At 36.1% G+C, this 25,618-nt stretch overlaps 1 protein-coding gene across 5 annotated transcripts in view; it reads right to left on the bottom strand.

Moving 5' to 3' along the window:
• The window catches only part of LOC128894204 (tensin-1), a 332,764-nt gene extending 313,458 nt beyond the window's left edge, over positions 1-19,306 (bottom strand). For 3 of the 5 annotated variants that reach the window (XM_054155783.1, XM_054155785.1, XM_054155784.1), the window contains exon 1: positions 17,194-19,306. In XM_054155783.1, coding sequence (XP_054011758.1) covers positions 17,194-17,286 — 93 coding nt within the window. In that variant the 5' untranslated portion in view covers positions 17,287-19,306. The remainder of the gene's footprint in view (positions 1-17,193) is intronic. The other 2 variants (XM_054155788.1, XM_054155792.1) reach the window with 2 other exon arrangements.
• Positions 19,307-25,618: the final 6,312 nt, after the last annotated feature.

Genomic DNA, 25,618 nt, shown 5'->3' with positions numbered 1-25,618 from the left:
AACATGTATACGCTAGCGTACGAACAAACATTGAATTATTCAATAGAATGTCGATATAACAGTATGTGATTCGAAAGTTATTCAGGCTTATAGAGAATTAATTACACTATTTCGAGGAGTGTGTTACAATCGACTAATTCAGTTGAGTCTTGTATACCTATGCAAAAAACCCTTAAATAACGGATACACCAACTCCTGGGCTTATTACTTTCAATTTTATAGGATCAGTTCTGCGGTTGAAACTCAAGATTCCAAAGACAGTATTCTCTCCCGGTGTCAAGTGTCAAGGTATCCGGGAAAGAGACCACGCCGTTGCTGTCGATAATGTTATAACGCCGCTTTGGAAGGTGCAAAGTAAAAACGCGCGTGTATGCGAAGCAAACATTTTCGAGTTTATCGAGCAAAGTCCGAGGCAAACGTTCTAAGCAGCGGGTTTGACGCGCGTAGGTAGATCCGAGGACGCCAAAGCCTTTTAACCTTTCGAAAGATCAACAGTCCCTTCTCACCCGATGAACTTCGTGCATAAATTTAGGACTACGTAATCACTCGGTTATTTCACTGATTCGAAGAATTTGGCGTGTCTAATACCAGGTAGAAACAAACCTTTCAATTCTCCGCCTACACCTCTATTATATTCACCTACATTGGACACACTGATCTGTCCTTCCTCAACTTTAACAAAATTTTATGAAATGGTAAGTTACAAATCCTTGTTGGTATGTGGAAGATATCAAATCTAGTAATTCGGTAATTTTATAGGCATAAATAATAGAATTATACAGCATGCTTTATGTATACCTCTGCATGCTCTAATTATTTGGAAATATCACACATTAGAAAAAATCTAATGGAGATAAAATCGTCGAACAGGCTGATCAGATAATCGGTCCATTTGTGCTGATAATACGCCTTCAAATGTTATATTAAGGTAAATTAACGTTTGTTTCTTGTTTATTAACCGACTTCGAAAAGAAGGAAGTTACTCAATTCGACACGTATATTTTTCCTTATTTTTTTTTCATCCCTTGTTTACGCATAAAATAATCATTTTGACACATTCGCGACTGGCAGATATTTTACCTTTCTATTACTGAGTAGAAATTCTGAAGCTGGACATCGCGAATTCGTATCATTAGAGCGAAAATAAAAATCATAAAATACGTTTCGGAATATCAATGTTGTAAATATGTAGTGTATAAAATAAAAAGATTTTCATGATTTGTTCATAGCCAGGAATAGTACTCGCGTCACTTTAAATTCAAATCACCGGTCGCGAGTGTGTTAATAAAATGAAATAAAAAATTAATGTCAATTCGTTCGACATAGTTTGAACTCGTAAAATCACACAATACTATTTATAAAAGTCGAAGTGACCTATATATACAAAAAAAAATCGCAGGAAACAGTAGCAAGGGAGCAGCAATCTACCATCTTGCAAAAGTAAATTAAAGTTGGAGAGGGATGAAACGAGTGCTTCCCTTGTTAGGAACACCGAACACAGAAAGTTCTCGCGTAGCGTGGAACTTGTTAGACCATTTTGAGAATTGGCCATCTCAGAAATTCGCCTAAGTTCGTCATCTCAAGCGTCACGAATGATCGGCTTTCACCCGTGGCCAAATTCAGGGTGAATTGCCCTAACACGATTAGAACAAAATAGTCAATTATCCAAAGTGTTCATCCTCGCTCTATTTTCGGCGCCAGGGTCGCTAGTGACGTTTCGTAGACACAGGTCTCCTCTTTTAAAATGGTCGTTGAAAATAACGCGTCAGCAATTCCTCTTTCTTCTGGGGTCCCCAGACACGGACGACACTTTCTGTCGTCGACTCGCCAATTCTGGCGCCCGACTGTCGGCGCCAAGCGACTTTCGAGGGCATTTGAATTCCAAACTTGTAACTAATGATGGGACCAAGTCGTTTTGATAATATCTATACGCTCACGTTTAAGATTGATACTTCTATATCGAACCATTTTAACGAGTTTCGCATTTGTATATTCGATCGATAAAGCCAATATTAGCGTTCTTGACTTTTCTATATAAGTGCTCTTAACGACGTATTTAATAAAGAAAAGAAAGACATGGTTACGTATTTTAACGTGATGTGTACTATTTTGGAACGATTTCGAAAATTATACGGGCCGTTCGGTATAGGTGAAGTAGCCATATGATATTAATACTAAGTTTACGGAGATTTCTTGTCAGATTTGTATTACTAAAGTAATGATTTAATAAGTGAAGTCGATTTACTAAAATTAATTAGGTGGCTTAAACAAAAATGAATTTTGATATATGCTGGTCTCTTTATATGGATAAGAGTCAGTATAAGTGGTTGGCGAAAAATATAAATATAAATATAAATGGTCTTGTGAAAATAGGATTGAGTCAAAATGACCGTGCTCCGTTAATCTAGTGTTATTATTACTCTTATCTAGTATTCTTATTTTTATAAGGTCTTATAGCAATCTGGGAAGTTTGTTTACCGCGTTCTCGCGAATATTATAGGTGTAGTATAGATCTCAAATGTTCAAAATTGTTCAATTTACAGCTAAATTTTCAAAATTGTTCATTTCTAACCTAAATAAAAGCGTAATAAATATATATTCAGAGCTTGAAATTCGCCTCTTTTTAATCTTTCTTCGCAAGCATTTTCCTGACCTATAAAGTAGAAAGCCTGAATAAGTGTCGCATTTGACACGAAATGACCCTATTCGGTTCGACGCTGCGCAGCGTCATCCTTCGATAGAGTGTTCAGCGAACGAAAGGAAAATTCAGTCTGAATAGGGGGCCACGTTCGCGATACACAGTTCTCCAGACGAGACAGCTTCTTCCGAAATGAGCGAGAGACACTCCCTGAAAAAGCAGTACAGAGAAAGAGACTTAACGAGCGGCCAAGTCGAGAGAAAAGAAACGAACGTTGGCGGAGATTAAATCGGGCGATATCACGGCTAACGATTCGAGTTCACTGCCGCTTGCTAGCGACGATGCCCGACCCCTTGAGATTCCTTAATTGCAGCTGCACGCCGCTGCGCAATTAAAAGTTCTTCAATTAGGACACGCGTCTGGCGTCGCACTGTCTCGCAATTTCGCTCCTGGCCTCCCTTCTGCATCCCTACACACCCATTCGTGGGTCAACTACTTTCAAGAAACCGGAATCTTTTCTTCGTCCGTCCTTCGCCGGAGAAGACGCGAATCCTCGTTGGGATAATTTATTAATTACCAGGGGATTGAAACGTAACCGTAAATATAATTATGAATTTCCTCGTACGGGATTTCTCTGGTACTTGAAAAAAGACTCGAAGCAACTTTATTTACATATACTAGGTGGTTCAACAGATATTACCATCTCGATTTACGTGAATATTATTACGCATAGCAATAATTTGTGTAGACAACTTTTAATGGTTTTAAGTGGATCATATTTTGATACAATTATTTTTTATTGTTGTTGACGCGTAGAAATTATATTAAATCGAAAGCGTTTTTTTTAAATTGAATAATGTATCTTTGCCTCTACCAATTGATATAGGTTACTATTCTCTGCAAAAATGTATTAACATATTTATGTGTTAATGTTAATATAATCATTAATTTAAGAGACATTTTAATTTTAGTAACGTTCAAAGCAAAATTCTAATTTTGTGATATTCTATATAAAAATTGATCCATTGAAATACTGACACAAGGAGAACAACTTCCAAACGCTTGGTCAACGAAGTATTAATTTACGCTGATGAAATTTCACGATAACCTGCCTCGTGGAACGCAAAATATTCGCATTTGTTCCCTCGATGGGTTAGGTTTTGTAGAGCTAAGAACGTATCAGAATAAACAAGGTAAATGAGATTTTGTTTCTTGTAGTAATATTTGTGATGAAATGTTTACTGTATGTATATACAATAATCTTAGGAATTGTAGTCTTAATCGTAACTTAGCTTTATTATCGCGAGATTATATAAAACTTAAGTAGTTCATTTGCGTAAATGTGATAAGGAAATAGACACAACAATCTAAGCATTGCTTCGATATATGCACGATAACCTTGAATTTCGCATGAGTAATCATTCTTACCTACATATATTTACTTGAATTTTTTAAAGAAAATAGAGTGCAAAACTGCTTTGTATTACCATTAGATACTATTGTATCCGAGTCTTCCAATTAAATTTCTGTAGATTGTTTAGATTTTGTGTTTGTAGTTTGGATTTTATTATCTAGGTGCATCCCTTTCCATAAATATGCTGACACTCATCTCCTTCAATGATTAATTAATATACACCGTAAATTATTACTCTAAACTCTAAGTTTTTAGTGGCATGCTAAATCTCATGGGGAAACTATGAGATTATTGAGATTGCAAAATTTGGAAAAAAATATCTAACATCTGAACAAATATTTATAATAACATTCTTTCCAAATACAATGGAAAAAATTACGATGCCAAAATTAGTAATAGAAGTTTTAAAATCGCACGACAGATTCGTTAATTCAAAGAAAATGGAATGATTTTTTATTATTACTGATGAGACACTAAATAAACAACCGATAAAATAAATTCTTCGGTGCAATACAAACTGAATAGAAAAAAACATAAGTAATAGTCATTAATTGATCCATAACTTTGTTTAAATATTTAATTCAAATGAGGAAATGTCCACATACTTATGAACAGAGATGTATATCTTCAAATATAAACGGAACCATTGCTTGAGTTATCATTTTGTCCCGCGCTGTACATTACACATTTCTAAATTTGATTTGCCCCCCGAATAGCCCTGTATATGAATATCGTTATCCACAATGTTAACTTGGAAGCAATCCAAACATAAAACGTAGCACCCCGCCAATATTGCCGGAAAACTTAGAAGCGATTGTTGAGAGAAACATCGCTTAGAAGAGGACGCCCGAAATACTTTACAGATTCATTTCGGGTCCGATCGAGGCTCACACGAGTCGAAAGAACGCCGCTGCTCATTCCAAGGCAGCGCATCCGGCCAATAAAACATTGTTTTGCGGTGTACGAGTCAATGACACGCGCACATGTATTCCGAGTAATATACGACCTGGTACGCGTACCGGTTACCCATGTGCATGCACGACGATGACGATAGTTATGAGGGTTTCCTAATCTTTCCGGAGAATTATGAGCCTCCGCTGATTCACCGCGAAAGATACCGCGAGCATGCCTTCTAACCTTTTGCCACAGATAATCAAAGTTCGCCGCGCTGTTTCTCCCCTCGATCGATTCCGATTCGAGAAAGATTTTAGCGAAGATCGTAATTGCTAGTCCGAATAATTACCGAAAATAATCCAAAACCCTTCGCTCCGATGTGTAGCCTAAGTAAAATTGTTCAAATTAATAATTTAATTGATTCAGAGCATTCACACTTGTATAGAAGTATGAATAAAATAAATAATACAAGATTTTACTGAGCTTTTTATTTAAAAAATATCTTTAGCGATACACCTTTAAAGGTGTTTACGCAGTTGTCATAGCCAACATTCAAGAATTTTTTTCAGCATTAAAATGCATATTTTAACATAGAACAAAGGGTAAGTTTACAGTACACGTATTGCACTTAATGCATACATTTTCTGGTTAAAATATTTCAAAATGGTTGACAAACAATATAGCAAGTTGATATTAGCAACATAAAGAAAGTTTTTGTTCGATGTACACAATAACTCGAGAATGTATCATGTAAAATATACATGAAGGATTTTTTACAAAATTATAATTTTTACCAAAATGGCAGTGGTTTTATTGAAGAAAAATGTAAAAAATAATTTTTTTCGTCCATTCAGCAGATATTGACGTCTTCTAACAGAATTATTTGTTTGGACTGTTTCGTTCTCAAGTTATCGTGTACATCGAAAACAAACATTGCTGGAAATTTAATATATCTTGGTCATTTTTAAATTTACCTTAATCTTAATATTAATAAATATTTCGTTTTGTTTTGGATTAAAATATGTATTTCAATATGTTATCTTCAACAAACATTCTTGCGACGACTGTGTATACCCATAGCAAACGACATCTTACAAGAAAAAATGAATGAAATTTTCCAACAATTAAAGACGCGTTAGCCAAGAAACTTTAACGTTGTAATCGCTCGGCCGAGCGATTTAAATAGATTACCTTCGTTATACAATGACATTGATGCATACTCATAAAAGAAATATGCATAATGAAAAGAAAAATGCAATTAAACGTCCATCGAACATTGCTGCGAGCATAACATCGTCTCGGCTATCGCGCGCGAAAGAATTAACGTGGCTACGCGGCAGGTGCGCGGACATAATTGCTGGCTTTGTGGAAAACATTCGTAGCGCTGAAAGGAACGGGAGGCAATGTACGGAATTCTCTCTGATTGAAATATTCGTGCGTGTTTTCCAAGTTCATCATTCTAGGAATTACGAGAAGAAGAGCACACTCGAAACGCGGAACATCAATTTGCTTCTCGCTTTAGAACATATGGGGCATAGAACATTAGAACACTTTGAATTTCTCGTTGAATTATCAAGCCTTGATCACCAGTTATTTGCATCCATAAAATAAACTTTTACTTTTTAACTCTTTCAATGGTCATTTCTGTATGTTTTTATCTTGCAAATTTCGTATCTATTTGATTTAAAAAATTTGTATAATATCGTCGTAATGTTCCTCAAACTATTTTATGTTCATTGTACGTACTATAGAATTGAATATTTTTTTATTGCCGAGAGGAGCCATAAAACCTCATGGATAGAATGCTTAGAATGACATTATGTATTAACTAATAAAAATTCAAATTGATATTGATTTACGTCTTCCAGCTTAGCAACAATATTGTCACGTTATATAACTGAGACACTAAATAATAAATATTCATAATTTCAGTGGTGACTCGCATGTTGCAATATTTACAGTTACTTAAAAACTAAACGCGCACGTAAGTGCCAGTATCCCCGAAGAGGCTAGACAAATCTCAAAGACACTCCTCCGACAAGTCCGACGCAACCTTTCCTCCCTCTAACGGGTATTACATAAAGCTTCTCGCACAAAAAGTCGCGGGATTGCCGGGGGCGCGCTAATTTAATTGCCAGCTCCGCCAAAGAAGCGTGCTAGCCGATGGGCGGCGTATATACGCTATTGCCGATCGCACAGGTGTATAGTACCGATAATAGTACGGTTATAATAACAGACAACGGCCACTAGTAGGAAAGCGCATAGCTCGCACACGTCGCCACGTACGTGTACCAGCAACATTTTATTCGAATAATAAATAACGAAAGAAAACAACGTATAACGATTTATTTACAACAGATACTCAATCGCACAACAACATTTTTACTTGTGCACCTTGGAACGTTTCATTCCATAATTCAGATTGTAATTTGTACCAAACGTTATTATCGCATGACTGTACACGCATATACATCTTTATATAAAGTATGTTTGAAATAAGTGGTCAAATTTTGGTACTATATTCTACTCTTTTTAAGGATTAAAAAGGTCATGGTCCCGAAACTTTTCCTTTTTGAGATATAAACCAGAAAAGCACGGATGAAAAAAGCACGGATACTTCAAAATATGTTGTACTAATGCAATGTTGCAGGTACCAATGATAAAAGATTACTTGTAGTTGAACATTCTTATACTTATTGTATGTGATACGTAGACTGCGAATGTTTATGCATTCATAGAAAATTTGTATCTGCAAGAAACTACAAAATGCACACAATACGCAATAATACAAAAAAAAAAATATTAAACGTAATGTTTATATTATAATATTTGCAGAGTAAACTAAATTCCTATCTAAGCTGAATTTTTGAAGGTATGTTTGCAAAGATTATATTTTTCCAAACCTATGTTTTTTTTTACTTTGACTTTCTTGAATATTACTGCATTTTCTTCTTTATCATATAAAATACAACTTTTCGATTAATTTTATAATTTGTACACTCGTATATCCTCGCATTTTATTTCAATTTAGGAAGATTAAATAAAGTTGCTAAATAATCTTAAAAAAGTAAATGTGTCGAATCTATGAAATTGACGGAATTCCGACTCTAAGAAAGATTTGAAAACGATGTTACAAGGTAAAGGGTTGAGATCTTATGCTGAGGACGCAGAATCGCGATGTTAATAGTTTCCAACAAACCAAGATATAAATCACTTAATATAGTCAATGTCACTTATGCTCTTCAGTTTTTATTGAAGATCTGTATAAGCTTTGCTTACATATCCATATTTACTGCCTAGTCTTCCTTGGTAGGGTCGTGTTCATATAGGGGAAGCAGACGGTAATTCGCGACCTCCACTTTACGATATTTTTACACAGCATGAAATGATGTACCTAATGGTACTCCGAATGGCCACCGTATTCATTCCCAGGAATATAGTATCACGTCCTAAGTGGCGCTTTAATGAAATCGCCGTTGCACGTCGCCGCGGGTGGCACACGATTCTATTATTTAATTGCGCGATGCTATTAACGCGCCATTTTTTTCTCTGTTCATCGGTTTAAAGTGTCCTTCTGGTGTGACGACCGAAAAATGAACCAGTTTTTAGGATATTTTTTTAAGTCTATAAAATAAAGAACGATCCTCAATGTTTTTTCTAATAATAGTACTATTCAGAAAGAGTATAAAAATATTTTTGTATGAGCTTGATAAAATTTATTAAATGATTTATATTAACGATAAAATAACCCTTGTTGATGTATATATCTTCATGGTTGTCAAGATATTTTGAAAACCATTTGTCCGAGACAGATAATTCACATGAACCGTGTCAGTGGAAAAAAATTAAGAAAATGGCGCTAGTTTTAACTCAAGTAACCAAATATTCATTATGACAACCATTTTACGTTAAAAAAAATATGGAGTTTTTAATTTTTTTAAGATGACCGTGAATCATGTGATAGCCATTGGTGGAAAAAGTAACATATTTGAATGTCAGAGAGATCGAAAGGTAGATTTATTTTATCTTGACAACTAGATAACAAAAATGATGTTTCGCGAAACATGCGTTTTACTCGTGCTTGATTTCCCTATGGTATCCATCATTTTCGATCGACTGAAAACCCCGAAATAATTTGGACAATATCCGCAAATTCTAACAGTATATTTTTTAACATATTTACTTTCAAAAAAAGAAGAAAGAAATAATTTGATAAATTTGATAAATCGACTTTCTTTGAATTTTAGTATAGTTTAGAATTACGAGAAAATTGAATAACTCGTGTTTAAATGATTTTTTTTTGCTTTCCTTATGATTATTTGGCACAGGCAAGGAATATTTTTTCAATACAGAATTAGTGCATGAAATTTTTACTATGTAATGCGTTAAAATACTGCTTCAGGATACCACAAAATGTCAATAAATAGTTGTCAAAGGAAAACGTGACAAATGTATGGTATTGTAAAAATAAACAAACCTAACAATAACTTAAGGAAACATTTAGTTCTTAAATATATTTATCTCAATAAAAATTATATCTATCATTGGGTAACATCGATGGAGAATGTGAAAAATGTACCAAAGAGATGGATGGGATAAAAAAATTGAAATACAAAGCAAAATCACGAAATCGATGAAAAAATTTAATTACGAACATCTCTTCATGGATTATTTATGCGAAATATGTTTCAGAATATTCAACGAATAATTTAATATAATTTGACAAATTCTGACACTGAAGTGAGGGGAAATGGGGCTGCAATTGAAATTTTTTGCCAATACGAGAGGCGAGCTGCGCGTCGAAGAGGTGAAGTAGCAAGCGTTCGACGCGACAAAGGAAACTAGTAGAGCTCTCGGAAAAGGAATCATTTAATAATACAACTTTGAAGAAGAGGAACTAAAAATAAATATCGCAGAAATTCTATTCGAGCAATTTTATACGCGTTTTACTGAAAATAACAATTTTCAAATTCATGTCAAGGATATCTCGAGATGTTCCATACGTATTTCTCTACAGCCAGAGGGGAAACTAACTTTCTCTAAAACCAGCTTTTATTATTTAATCCACGATAACGATATAAATTCCTACTGCTTCCATAAGCATACTCGTACAGAACTAGAATGCTTTCGATTTTTTTCTCTTCCAGATGACTGATCCAATCAGTGGAAACACAGAAACTCTTTCTTCGAGTTTCAGATCACGATTGCACATAATTCGAAAAGAAAACATTAATACTTCAAACAGAATATTTCAAATGAACATGTTGCCCAATACTTTTATAGCGAACGACAATTCGAAATATTATCTTCCAACTTTCTTTAATTGTAATTATACATACTTAATTACGGTTTCAAAGTTAAAGAATCGTGGTACTAAATTTGAATTTCATGTGATAATTTGTTTCCAAAACACGAGCCTGAAAATGACTCATTTGATCACCCAACACGCCATAACCCAGCCTTAACGATCCCTACGATTTATGGACTTTTACCTGGAACCTTGAATGAGACTCGTTTGAAGTGGGTTATGGGCTCGTTCTTTCGTGATTATATGCTTTACGAAGCGCCTGGAATACTGTGAATTCACTGTCTGGCGAATTGTTTTGACAGGCCAGTGACACGTATCCATGTTTGAAATGCGAAGAGCAAATAGGCTGGTTCTGACGCTAAAGCGCGAAATTTTTAGCCAGTGATTCGATCCAGGGCGAGGCCATTTTGTCGTGCAAATTAATTCGTCGTTTCGCGTAACTCCGCGAGTTTAATTCCATTTAATTGAATTCAAATTAATGTATACCGTTATCGGAACACCGTTCGTGTTATACACGCAAAAAATGTAATCACCGTGGCGAAGAGAGAGAAAAGAAAAGCAGAACTAATTAAGGTCTGTCTACGGTGACGCGACCAGATGGTCTGAGTCCTTCACGTTTGAATATTTTGTCGATTAAATGGAAATGTTAACATTGAAATGAACGTTAAGGCTTTCACGGACTGTTGATGTATAAAGTGAATTTGTTAAGTGTCGATAAGGTAAAATGTATTCTCCAAGATGTGAACCGGGCAATACTGATCCATTCTGGATGGTCCATTTTGACAGCTGAAGTAAACGAACCACTGACAGCTAAAGTAAACGAACCACTAACGGCGATGTGTCGAGAGACAAACGTAAGCGTGCTAGATACAAGTTTTAAGCGTAAAGGTTTAAGTGAACATAAGGTATGAGAAAAAAAGTCAACAGTCTTCCATACCGTGCAGGCAAAATTACATGTTCCTGTGAAAGGGTCAGCGAACGACAAATTGGTTCTTAAGTGCTTTGTTCGAAAAAAGTGTGATATTAAGCAGACCCCTAAGACGCGTATTAAATTGAATAACAGATTGAAACAAAAAATATATAAAGCCTGTTCCTTTTCTTTTTGATGGTTGAAGGTGATAAAAACATAAGATGAAAGTTCGCTTGACTATATTTTTAGACTTGTTTGATTATACTTTTTGACTATACTTTTTGCTATTACTTTTATTATAATATTACGATAAACTTTGTTGTGAATTCGTAACAGTTTTTCATTTCATTTTCAAGATCTAAAAGTAACGAACTATTTAAATTAATTTTCATATGTATCCTATATACATAGCTAGCTATGCGTAAAATATTAGGTGTAACTACTGGTTGTTCTTAGAGATATAAATAATTAAAGTTATAAAGCGTACAGTGGGCAATAAATATCAATCTCTGTCATCGAAGCGACAGCGGCGCAGATGCTAGAAGCAGAAGGGTTCATGTGTTCGAGGTTATAGGTTCCGAAACATGTTCACAAAATTTGTTCCAAAGGGATATAAATTTCAGTAATAAATTAAACTTAATGACCTGAATTCGGGAATCTCTAGTATATTATCAATATCTAACTATAATTAACGATTGACGAGATACGTACTTCGGAGTATTATTTCATTTAAGCATATGTATGTCATTCAACAATATTATGCAATATCGAGAAAAATTTGTATAATTTAACAGTAAATTAGAATAAAAAATCTAATAGCGGTTATTGCAGAAGAATCAGCTTATACCATTTACGCCACATTCACTTTGATGGTAGAGTTTCATATCCAATTAATAATAGTACGTACTGAAGGTATGTTATATTAATTATCTACACGATTAAACGTACCGAGTTATTACATTCGATATTCGACATATAATAATAATGATTTGTAATATAATATCTCGCGAATGTAGGTTAAAATTAAAATAGGACAGGCGAGTGCATTCCTCGGAAGAGAACAAATTCTTCAACTGCGCTCAATTGTCAAATGAATGGTACTTATCGAATTTCCAGGATTACTAAAACCCTCCAGTGACGATAGCTTCGAGTCTTTGGAATATGACGAACATTGTAAGCTAATTTCTCTACTCCAACATCGCGATTTTCACAAGCAGACAGACTCGTCGTCCTCAACAATGGGTAAAATTTTATTCCAATAATATTAGAATAAAAGTAGAAAACAACTGAAAGCAACATAGAACAATTTATGTACAACATTCATTCGATTGAGCGATTGAACTTTTATTCACTGTGAAGTAGTGCATTCTATAATTCAAAGTTTAATTTTATATTCAAAGACTAACCGATAAATAGCACAAATGCACTAATTGACACTGCTTATGTGTGTTACCTACAACATGGTAAACAACACAAGTGTTATAGTGAAATACTACAAAAATTTCGTTTCAAGGTATTTTTCAACGACAATGATATATGTATAAAGCCTCAGAAGTAATTGAAAAATTAACAATAAATATCATGATAAAAAAGCTGATAATATTATTAACAACTCAAGTTGAACGCTAGGTTTACGGTACTCATTTTGACCCATTCCGAAATTCACAAGGAAAATTACAAAAACCATTTACATTTTTCGCCAACTACTTATGCTGACTTTCATCCACATAAAGTGACAAGCATATATCTAAATTACTTCGGTAGTAGATGTAAACGCCATCAAAAAGTTCTTAGACATAAAAGAAATCAACAATGCAGCGAAGTTACTTCGAACCCCATAAACCTAATGTTAACATTTTATGAACGTTTGTACATAAATACTAGTTACCTGACAATGTTAAAAATACATAAACATAATCAAAGTGCATGTACAGACGGTACCTTTAAAATAAATGAAACGGATCACTCAAGGAATGCAAAAGACAAACAAGCAAAACTGCTTTCCTCGAAACAATGATCGATAGAATTATGTCGTTTTAGTATTCATGGATTCAGTTGCTTATCTTTTATTCGTTATTCAGAATTTGTATCTAGATAAGAATTTCGCCCATCCCTAGTTGTCCCGCGATCTTGACTCCTGGCTGGGTGCTCACCGTGACTCGCGAGTGGGTGTCACTTAACGATTGCGTTAAGAGTCGACCACTTGGTACGATAACGAGCAGGTAACGCGGGCGTTATTATCAATTTAATTGGTGGGTCGTGTCGAGGTAACGTTGAATCGATACAGAGGGCCGCGGGGCGGTCTCGTGAGACGGCTCCTACAAGCGTGGAACCAAAGAAACAGGCTCCGAACGGGAAAATTAATAAATCAGACTTCCTCAGCAGAAGGCCACCGCGCCGTGGCGTTCCTTCGTCATCCCAAGATTTCGTATCTCTTTGGTTTTATAGCATTCCACCATGAAAGAAACGCTAGCCTAATAATCGTTTTAGCTGCGAAGGACTGTTTCCCCTTTCGATCCTTTTTTCTACGGATCCCTTAGCTCCTCTATCGCCATTACAACCCTTTTTTTGTGAGAGGCGTGACGCATACCAAGCTTTTCAGCCCTGCTGTATGGATACATAGATGTAAATACATGGACTTCAAGATTATTCTTTAAATATTATCTTAATTAAAAATTAATTCAGAATTAATTAATTGATTTCTGAAGATAATAAACGTCAACCACAGTTCAGATTTGTTTAGGAGGGGACTTTTATCCGGTACACAAAATTGATTTTTCTTTTTATGGAAATTTATCGTACAATTCTTAAAGAACAATTGTGTACAATATAAATAAACATAAATGAAATTATCGAAGTTAGAAGGCTCGAATATCAAGTATAACACGTTGGTTCTGTATATCAAATTTCATCTAAATTCAGTCACTTTTCGTATTTTAGTCCGGCATTTTGGATTTGCCATTTTCAATTTTTCAATTCTGAATTCAGATTTGAAATCAGCGCCCCTAAAAACCCCTGTATACCAAATTTCATAAAAATCCTACGAACGAAACTTATTAGAAAAGCGGAATTTCTGCTATCTAATGGATGGTTATTATCATTGTTAGATACTCTTAAACAATTGCATTATTTTTTTATTTCAGTTTATTTGTACGACTGAAATCATGTTGACCAGTAACCAATGTTTATTATTATTATTTTGAGTATATCTCTCCATAAAAATTTGTATTTTATACTAGAATAGTAATAATGTGTATAATTTCAAATTAAAATCTTGAATACTTTTTTTAATAAAAAATGACGAAGAAACCGCTTTTTGGCTTGGAAAAATGCAATTCCTCGTTAAGTAATTTTTGTGTTGATTAGCGGCGTCTATCGAAAAGCATTGTAAATTGTAACTTTCCAATTGAATTATAATTGAAGGAACCGAAAACAACTGTAGGCATGCGAGAAATAATTTTCTGTTTATTCAATGAAACAAAATTTAAGACCAAGGAGGTTAAATGCATCATGCATTTCCTATTCTTATCTGCGTTGTATCATTCCGTTCGGAATTTTTGAAATCGAGGCAAGAGAAGGAAGCTTAAAACAATTAAGATCGATAGGACAAAGACGAGTTTCACTTATCGCAGCGTTATCGACGAAAGCTGAAAAGTTGAAAAGAGAGTTGACCTTAGGAACATACAGATTTCGAACAGATCGGCCGCTAACGCTAATTGCTGGAGATAAATTGTTCAAGGTTAACGAGATTGTACCAGAGAGATTTTTTGCCTGACTTTCGCATTGATTCATTAACAAGATTCTTTATCGCTGAAGATTAAAAATAATCTAACGCGATTGGTGAATGAATTAATAGTCCGTATCGCAAAGAGAACGAAACGAGTTCTTAATCGATACAATCGAGTACATTAATTTGAACGGTTCGAGACTATACAATTTAGAGTAGAGAAGCATACGATATCAGCTTATATTATAATAGCAATTGATGAAAGATATAGCTTTCGACGATTTATTAGAGTAGAACGACCATTACACGAAACTCCGTTATTCAAATGATCAACCATCCGAGTGCTTTAATGTTTGAACAGAGTATCTATGTGTTCCAAAGAGGAGCAACACTAATTCGCATAATAGATAACGAATAAAACTAACAAACACCTTAAATAGAAAATTATAAATGTCAGAAAGACAAATGCTTTATTATCCGAAAATTTCCTTGGACAAAAGTCTTCCTATTCGATCGTACAATGGAGGTTCTACTCTACATACAATGTTTTCGCCTCAAACTTTAGGTTTTCTTCCAAAATTCGAACCAAGCACGTTACTCTTACGTGCTCTAGGTGCTGGCGTACCATCCACGACAACTAATCTTGAACTTTAAGTCATCAATCATATAAATCTCCGAGAACCGTATTTTCTACGAATTTCGATAAAGAGAAACGTTCCATTAAAAACACATTGCAGCTGCACCTTCCAAGGAGTCAGAGACAAATAGACTCCGCTAATCCAACGTTTCCCTCGGAGAATTTTCTCTACGTTTATTCGGTACAGAGCTACAAACTTTGTAGTACAAAGTCGATTTGATAATTCGGTCAGACCATTCGATCGTTCGCCGTATACAAAATTACCAAATGAATATTGCCGTCACTCGTCGTTCCAAATATACCCTCGCGATTCAAGTGGACGGCCTGTATATAGAAGGATTTAGTGGACGCGCAATCGTGCCAGTAAAGTTAAAGAGCGGCCATAAAATAATCCGCGCGCCAGAATCCCTTGGGAGCTCAGATTGAAGAAGTTCTTTGCGAAAGACGAAAGAATAGATGGTCCAGTTGACAGTATTAACACGTTTTTGACATGTCATAAGTTTATCGAAGTTTTAGATGTTATCGTTTTTTACTCTATCGTGGAAAAATTGACGACTTCACGGGACAGTTTTAACTTGAAATAGCCGGTCAGGCAAATCTTTCGACGAAGGCTACTTAAGGAGATACAACACTGTTAAATTTGTTTACAAATCAATTTGTTACATTTCTCAAGAGATATACATTTCAAGAATGTTGGGCCAAATTTTGAGAACGAAGTCTCCAGAATTGATAGAGTCACTTGAATGTGTAGTGTATTAACACTAAAACTACTTAGTCATTAACGATGCTATTTATGACAATTTATATCAACAATTATGCCAAACAAAATAATTCTGATTGACAACTTTGTTTGCTTCTCTTCTCTCTGACTTCTAAGATATAGTTGTATGCATAATAGGTATGTGTAAAGGATACTGAAACTTTAAATGCGTTTATCTCTTAACGACGCTTTCTGAGAGAACTATGCGACCGATCGATATGATGCAAGTCACATTCTCTTCAGAAAATTTGTCTCTAAGGACTGACGTAGCACTCTTGTTTAAAGATTATTTTTATTTTATTTCAATAAGTGGAACGAATTTTTTCGTGAAACATGGAACTTTTTTTTCAAATAATTTTTTTTAATTTTCTGATGTATTGAATGTATGGAATAGTCATACGTATCTAGTTTAAGACAATATTTATTTTTTTATTTCAAATATACGCTGTAGTTACAAAGCTGTCAACCGAAAACCAGTATTTTTGTACCGAATAACGCCATGTTAATGACATTACGAGACTCGTTTTTATTCGGTTTAATGTCCAATAAAATATAATAAAAATTTGAAAATAACCCATCGTATAGTTTTTCCATAAATAAATGATTGTTTATGCAAATTCATATTTGTTACACATTCAAAAAATTGAGATTTAAATGAAAGTATGTCTTATATTGTAACATGTATTTTATTGTTGATATTTTGTATATTTTTGCATTCATGCATTTCCTGATACGTTTCCCCACATTTTCACATGCCATTTAACACAAGCATCCACAGTCTGTTTATAAAGAATCGTTGGAAATATATCTTGCTTTAGGGCCGTTACAGTGTCGTGTCCCCTTAACCCCGTTCGTTGGGGCGCCAGGAGAATTCGTAACCGAAGAAAAAGCGAGAAGGAACTTACCTTGACGAGCAGGTGGATCGGCTGGCTGACGCTGAGTGGTTTGCCTCTTCTGGCGTTTCCGCCTCCGCCGCCCAAGCACTTTATCCACGGCATTCCTCGAGTGTTTTCTCGCCTCTCCGTTGCCGTCTTGATCGCCGACACTTCTCCGTTCCTCTTCGTCCTCTTCCTAGCCCGCTTCTTCCGCGAATCTTTCAAGGCACCCACTGCTTTCCGCTTCTATTCGCGACGATCATTCGCAGCCACATTTCCACCCGAGCCCACGCGCAACCATTTCACCATCCTTTACCCACGAACTCGAACCGTATCCTCTCCGTATACCAACTTTCGAAAACGTCCCAGAATTCTCGGAAGATCCTTGTGCCCCTTAACCACCCTTCCTTGATCCTCTATTCTCGGGATTCCTTCGGCAACAGATACCTCCCAAGGATAAAGGATGTTTCGAACCTCAGAGATGTTTCTGCGATTCCAAGGGTCTCGAAAACTCGTGTCGTCGACTCTCGGACGGTCCCGCGTGTCTGGGTGACTCCGAATTGATCAAGTTTCGAAAGCGTGTACTCTAACTTTTCCTCGATCCACTATTCCCGAGATTCCTTTGGTAAAAGGATCCTTCTGCTCCGGATTTCGGAGATGTTCCAACGAACTTGGAGGTCTCAAAAACTTTCGTCATCGACCTCGACAGTACCGAGTGTGCAGATGACTCCGAATCGATCAACTTTCAGAAGCTTCTCATAGTAATGGGAAATCCTCACCGCTCTTTTTCGAGTTCTTGTTCTTCAAGATCCTTAGAATTTAAAAAATATTTCAGCTTCCATAACCCTTCGATGGTTATCCATGCCTATAGTCGCTTGTATCTATTGACACACTACCGTGCGGTAAACGCCTATAGGCGTCCAGCGTGCGTATATGGCCAACACGTGAAAAGTCTCCCGCACACGACCTGCGTTCTTCGGCTAGGTCAGTGATTGAATGGTTAATTGCACAGGTCGTCGTCACAAATACGAAGGATGACTCCCTGTCCCTGGTCGCACATGATTTTCCTTCGTTCCACACGGTCGCGTTCAAACAAGGCCGAGGCTTCTGCGGTGTTCCGCGAGGTTGAAACGACAACAAAGCACGTCGGGGAGGGGTATCGGTGATTTTCGCGTCCCGTGATTTTTCCTTGCGTCGACGTGTACACGAGCGACGACGTCCTCTCTCGCGCGCGGCTCCCGCGATACTGGCGGCCGTCGACTTCGCTATCGTCGATTTTATACGCGGCTTGACAGTCCGGGTCACCGCGTCCCTTATCTACGCTCCAAGACTCTCAGGCGACGGAACACCCCTTCGATGATTTTCACGTTCGACGATCTTTGCAGGAATTCTCGCGAGAGCAGAGATGAGAGCTGCCTTCGGCGATTCACGTTTGACACAATAAAGCCAACTTTGAAACGGAGCTGATATTTATTGGTTCTTTACTTGTTTTGGAGCGGTTGGTCCTTTTGTATTTCTTTTTTCGACGTGGAACACGAACTTCCGATGACTGGAATCGAGAATGATTTTAAATTTGATTGACAGCTTTGATGACCCTTTAGTTGAAAGAATTTACGTCGTTGTGGATTTTGGCAACTTCTAAAAATCTTTTCCTCAAGTTCGAGATTTTTTTATTTGCCATCAACGTGATTTCTTTTAGTGCTTCTTTGAATACAGTTGATCGATAGTCACCGTGTGTCACGCTTCTGAGATATTTTGGTGACCTTCTGGTCGAGATCTATATCGCTATGAATTTTATCAATTTTTAAAAATCTTTTCCTGAAACTGTGAATGTTTTTTGGTAGATCTCGACTCGATCTATCGACGGATCATGTTTCCGAGAGACTTTGATGACTCTGACGGAGAAGGCTTTTACTCCATGAATCTTGACAATTTCTTAAAAGTTTCTACAACCTCGATCGATGGAGGATCCCCGCATAACGCGTTTCTGAGGAATAGGAAGTCGAATTTCGTGGGAAAGCGTTTCAGACGCGAATGGATTGAATGTGTGGTGAACACGCGTGAGAATGAACGGAGCGCGCGTGTCGGGCGTTCTCGGTTTTATAAGCGTCGTATTTTCTCGACCAGCTCGACCCGCGGCCTGCCGTCGACTGACAGAAAATACCGGCTGGGACCCCGAAGAGCGCTCTGCGGGCCGACAGAGGGGCGGAAGGAATCGACAATCCGCGTCGAAACGCAGCGCGGCTCTCCGCATCTGCGCCTCCGCTGGACTCTTTAACACTTTGACTTCACATAACACACCTACGCGTCATTAAGGGGGCGTTTTGATCGAAGTGACTGAAAAATAGCCAGTTGTCAGGAATTTCTTTTGTGAAAATGAAATGAGATATGAAAACAGAGCTAATTGGATAACTTACTGTTAAGTTACTTGCTTACTGCAAGGGTAAAACCACTTACATTTTGTCCATTAGAAATTTCTTTGCAGAATATTCAAATATCGGTTTTAATTTAGTCTGCACAACAGATCTGAGTTGCATGCAAGTTATATTTCATTTTACGTATCTGAAACTAATCAAATTTATCAAATCTTAATCATTTGACAGATTTTGACACATGTGTGTATGTTTGCTTTTATGTAAAAATTACCATAACTTACTATCACGATACTTTTTAAAATTAAAAAAATGTGCTATATTAAAGTGGGACAATATATTTGTATGTTAAGGTCGATACATAGATAAAAATTGCTTTGATTTGTGTTTACCTGATTAGTGCAAAACAAAGTCCTTTTAAAATTCATCCCACAAGAGGTTAAAGTTTTTCGGTAGGCGTGTCACTACCTTTACCTCCAATACTCTTTCATTCGATTTTGGACATAACCTATGCATTTTAATTTGTTTATATCGTAGGGATCCAAATTGAGGACAATTTAAATGTCTCGCACACGTGTCTCCGTCCCGATATAATTGCATGCAACAAAATCTTCTGTAATTTCATACATTTTTCGAATTTTCCAAAATACTTTTGCAGGATATTTTTAAATTCTCTAAACATTCTAAAAATACAATTTATTGACAATTTCAACAAAATCAGGTATCTATAATTGAGAAAATTTCTGAAGCTTGACAAACTATAAACAAACATATATACAAACTATGAAATTGACATATTCAACAGTTACCTCAACAAAAAACTACAATTCATCAAATTTATAGTGCTCCAAATTAGACAGACCATTAAAGTTCAAACGTCGTTTATAAATGAACAACACAGTAATCAAATGGATCGGATCGATGCGAAGAGACTAGTTTCCACGACTTAAAACCACCCTTGAACCGGTATGGGCGTCTCGTAGTGCACCCTGTAAATACCGTGTAACAGGACAATGAAAAAATAATAGCGACGGTCCCGGATGATGGCAAATTACATTGCCACGACGAGGCAGAATGCGTAGGGCAGCGTGTACTGTGTCGTACAAGCAGAGTATCAACTGGAAAACGTGTTTACATCTCGTCGTGGCTCAGCAGCCTGAGGATCTTTTACGACGGGAGCCCATAAAGTCAGTGCCGTACCCACGTGTGTTTGCACGAGTCCCGCGCAACGTCAGCCGATGATCGAACGGAAGTCAAGGTAACAAGAACGCGCGACGCAGAAGCCGCGCTCGATCTCTCGACCTGCCTATACATGGACGCTGGGCATACCTGAAATTTCGACGCGTGTTGCGGCGCTCCTTGCCACCGTGACACCGAGGTCGACAACATAAACAACATACATACGTGACATAACAGGATACAGCGAGTGCTGATTAAAGTCGTACACTTCACAGTTCAATCGATTACTAACATATACTTACGTATATCGTAACAGTACAATGTCACATACATATGTAAACAGACGTTATTCATACTACCTTCGATAGTTATTCGGTGTTTAAAGTCGAAAGGAAAATAATGGTTTGTGGAAACAGTGAGATAGCAGTACATATGCTGGAAAGAATTATATCTTTACGTAGAAGTAATAATTACTAAAGAAAAATTGGTGAAATCTTAAATTTAAACTGTTCTACGGTGCGACATGTAGTAATAATGTAGCAACAGACAACGAGAAAGCAGTTATAAATCATTCGATATATTTGGAAATAATGGGAAAAACTTCGTGTGGGAAAAACGAAATACAGCACGACATGAAGAAAATATACAACCAATTGTAAAGCACGGTGACCAGCGTTGTGCTATGAAGATTCATGTCCTATAATAGTGTTGAAAATGTGGCATTTATCGGCGATATAATAAACACTGAAAAGTCCATCGATCTGTTCCGTGATAATTTATTTGACAGTGTAGTCATACTAGGCACGAGAGAAAGCTATTATTTTGCAGCAAGATGCCTCTCAAATAACGATTCTAAACAACTCGTTACTTCATCAAATCTCCTAATATAAATCTTAAAGAGAATTTGTGAGATATTTTGAACTTTCAAATCAGACTAAAAGGATATGTAATACAAATGATTTAAAAATCGCTCTCATCCAACATTCCACAAGTTACCACAAAAAATTTTTAAGGTCAATTCCAAAACGACTACAAGCGAATCTTGAGACTAAAGGAATGCATACAAAATATTGAAGATGTATTTTATAATTATAACTGTAATGAAATATAAATTTATTATGTCGATTCTAAGTGCACAAATGTTTTCTTGACTACGTAATTTTCTTTCTATTATTCTCGAACGAAAAGTAATTAACGTTTCTAAGTCAATATATCGTCCCTAGATATAATAAAGGATTAAAATTAAAGGATTAAAATTAACAAACTAAGTGTGCAAATACTGTTTTGACCCACTGTACACGTTTCCTTGGAGTTTTCCATTTAAATGGTACGATAAAATAAATCAAAGGATGATAGCTATACCGAGGTATTGTATACAAAAAGATGAGCCAATGTTACGTAGAACGAGAACAATCGACACTTAAGGATATGGTAAGGAGCATTTGTACGAGAAAGATAAGTATGTACATATGTATATGAGCACACTCCGTATGAAATGGTGCAATTTAACAAGATAAGCAAGTAAGATAAAGATACTTACACGTTACCACACATTAGGCAAATATAAGATATACAATTTTGAATTCTTGTTATAAATACGTATGTGTTCCTTGATGTTTAAAGATTCACATAATCAAATATCAGTAGAATAAATTACAGTAGAATTCCGATAATCCGGTATGCTTTGGCAGTGTCGAAATCGAATGTTAGACTATATTTATAATGCAGCCAAAACGAAGATTATAATTTAAAAATCGACCACAATTAATATAGTAATTTTCTTTATACAAAATCGATATGTACAGTTCCTCGGGTGCTGTGATTGATCGACGTTTTTCGTTAATAATTCAAAAACGAAGCCCCATCCGACATTTTTGCAAAGGAAATTGTTGTCCAGAATCGTCTCAGCTATCCCACATTTCCGGCTCTTACAGGAGTTCTAGGACACTGTATACTCAAGAACGTACAGCGATTGCGGATTATTATTTGCATATTTCGCTTTATGGAGAAAAACACGTTTCAATAAACAGATCGTACCGGTGAAAATTGTTTTTGGTGAAACACTGTCCATGAAAACTGTTTCAATGATTCTAAACCCCCATTGTCTTCTCTAATCCCATCTTGTATTCTGATGGAATACGAATCGAAATCAATCGGATCAAGTGTAACGTACAAATAATTCAAACTAAGTTTCAGTTTCCCTCTCGAAAATATTTGTATTCTGTAAAATGTGTAATGAGCAAGACTCGTAGTTTTAATTTCCTGGCATACACGTGTACATATTATCATATTTTCATCTCTACCACACGATACGCTGGATTCGTAATTAAAAATTGAACCAACATTTTCTACAACAATGTATCAATTCCGCACCAGTTTGTTTCGTGCTTGATGAACTTTCAGTTACACGCGATCCCTTAATTCTCCAATTAAAATTGCACGCGCTATTTACGCGGGCGCTGTTCGCTTCGAACCAAATACAGTCAAGGGGCGGAATAATTAAAACAAACCGCTGTACGTTAACGGTGGAATTTTGCACGAATCGTTACAAGCCATCGCGTACGTCCGTGTAATTAGAATCGAAGCTCTTGCCCGCTCGCACGAAATGGACGAGATTCCATGCTCGGGGGCCAGTGACGGATTTAATCTTATCGGGGCCTCAAGTTAATTATTATACTATAACGCCCTCCTTCCTTTCCTGAAATGTTTTATGCAAGCTGTGTTATTATCTGACTGCGAATTTGATGAATTTATAACACGTGCGAACGTGAAAAGCATATGCTAAACGTATTCAAAACATTTACACTTATCCAATACGAAATATTAAATTTTAAAATGTATTTCACATACCCAGGCGTTTGCCAGGCGATCTCCCTCGCATATAGCTTGTGCACCATGCGACGCTTATTTGTCAACTGACGGACACAGGTCCCATCAAGGGACAAAGGTTAGTAATAGATACAATGTTAACAAATTTACAAACTTAAAAATATAAAAAGGTAGTTGGATTTGCATTGCTTTACGTAGGCAGAAGTTTTCAATTGAAATGTTTGGAACTGTCAAACTATATACTTAAATATACCTACATTAGCTTGCAAACATTAGAAATAAAGGACGTAGAAATCACGAAGATGCCCGTTTCATTTATCAAACATTAAAACTAGTCCTAAGTTTAGTCTCAAATTAAAATAAAATTTTGAAACATTTACTACCACGCCATTTATCGGAAGATATATATCTTCTGCGTTTCCGAATAGTTGTAAAATAAAATCTGAAGAAATGAGGAGCTACTAAGGGCCTGTTCTACACGGTGGGCCGGAGCTTAAACTTCGTTGATCACATGGTAGAGCCGCCCCTGTTTGGGGGCCGCGAGATAAATCATCGGCTTCTTCGAAGTGTCTCCTTTTCCCGATGCCCGTTGCCGGAGTCGCTAATTAAGTTTGCACAACGCTGCTGGTGCCGCTTCTGGCCGCATAACGAGGCGTGTGTAACTTTCTGTTCAGCGGGAGGGTAATGCGAGCGGAATACTTAATATCCCGGGCAGCTTTGGGTCTCTTTCTGGGCACGTGCTGCTCGCCTCCGTGGCGGAAAGGGGTGAATCCGGAAGCCTTCAGGCGTTCTCTCCGTTTCCACGAAACAACTGCCGTCCAAAGGTACAGAAATCACGAACCAACTTGCATTCAAGAGTTTTCACGCCGAACAGAGGCGTGCTTATTCCATTTGCTGGCTTGAATGGAAAGTTTTTACATTTACTGGCGAAACAACGTTGATGTAAATCAGGGATGGGGTACCTGCAACCTTTCAAAGAGTTGAGTGCACCCGTTTGAACTTTTCCATAAGGACTTTAAGACCATTTTGGTAATTATGCATCTTGAATTGTATATAATAATTGTGATTGCTCTTCTGAAAGTATAATTGTCAACGTAGCTTTTTGTAATATTGGGTCCCTCCGTCAGTAATGGGTTTCCCAGAAAGGAACTTTAGGATTTTCTTATTCGATGTCAGTTAACACTAGAACTACCGTGCACTGACCTATATACATACTTTATATTTCTTCCTAAAATGACTGAATTATTGACAACGTTCTTACTGGAATTTTTGGTGAGAATTATTGGGATAGGGAATTTTCTCAAAGACCTAGTAGCATACATGAGAAGTATGAGTTGACGATTGGTAGTTGTAATTTTAAGTATATATTATGACTCTGTTAAGCGTATTTTGTTAGTAAAAAAACAAAATTTTAAAGACGATTGTGGATGATGGATGATCTGTTGTCAGAAATTAATTTTTAGTTATTCAAATACAAGAATTTCTCACGATCAATGTTATGATCCTTATTAATATTTAGGCGAATAGTAAATTTTGCTGTATACATTATAAATGCAATCAATTCGAAGATATTTGTTTTAATGGTAATAGCGCACAAGAAGAGGAAATACCATGACCTCTTTAACAGACGCGTTACTGTGTTACAACACCGTGAGAACTACGCGCTAAGATTTTACAATCCACGTTTAAACATATTATTCCAGAATAACATTCGTATGTTCACGATTTGACACATGAATTGAACACACACATGTAGTATGTTTTAAATATCCGTGTTTGATTCCGTATAATTTTTACTACACAGGTGCACGGGTATTTAATACCAGAAATTTTTTATTTATTAAAATTTTATTCGTTGAAATATTAATTGAAAAGAATGGCTTATTTTAATGTTCTCTAATAAATAGAAGATTAAATCAATCCTTTAGTATAATAAACTTAAGGTGAAAATCATTTTCATATTTACTTTAGCATTTATTGAAAAAATATTAAATTATTTACCAAATTTAATTGTAAAATATTAATTAGATTATTCATTTAATTTTTTATTATTAAGTTATTTTAGTTATTATTTT

This window comes from Hylaeus anthracinus, unplaced genomic scaffold (genome assembly GCF_026225885.1).
Source record: "Hylaeus anthracinus isolate JK02 unplaced genomic scaffold, UHH_iyHylAnth1.0_haploid 3, whole genome shotgun sequence".
In the NCBI taxonomy this organism is placed as follows: Eukaryota; Metazoa; Arthropoda; class Insecta; order Hymenoptera; family Colletidae; genus Hylaeus; species Hylaeus anthracinus.
Note: the sequence above shows the minus strand (reverse complement) of the source record. Positions and strands in the feature narration are given on the sequence as shown.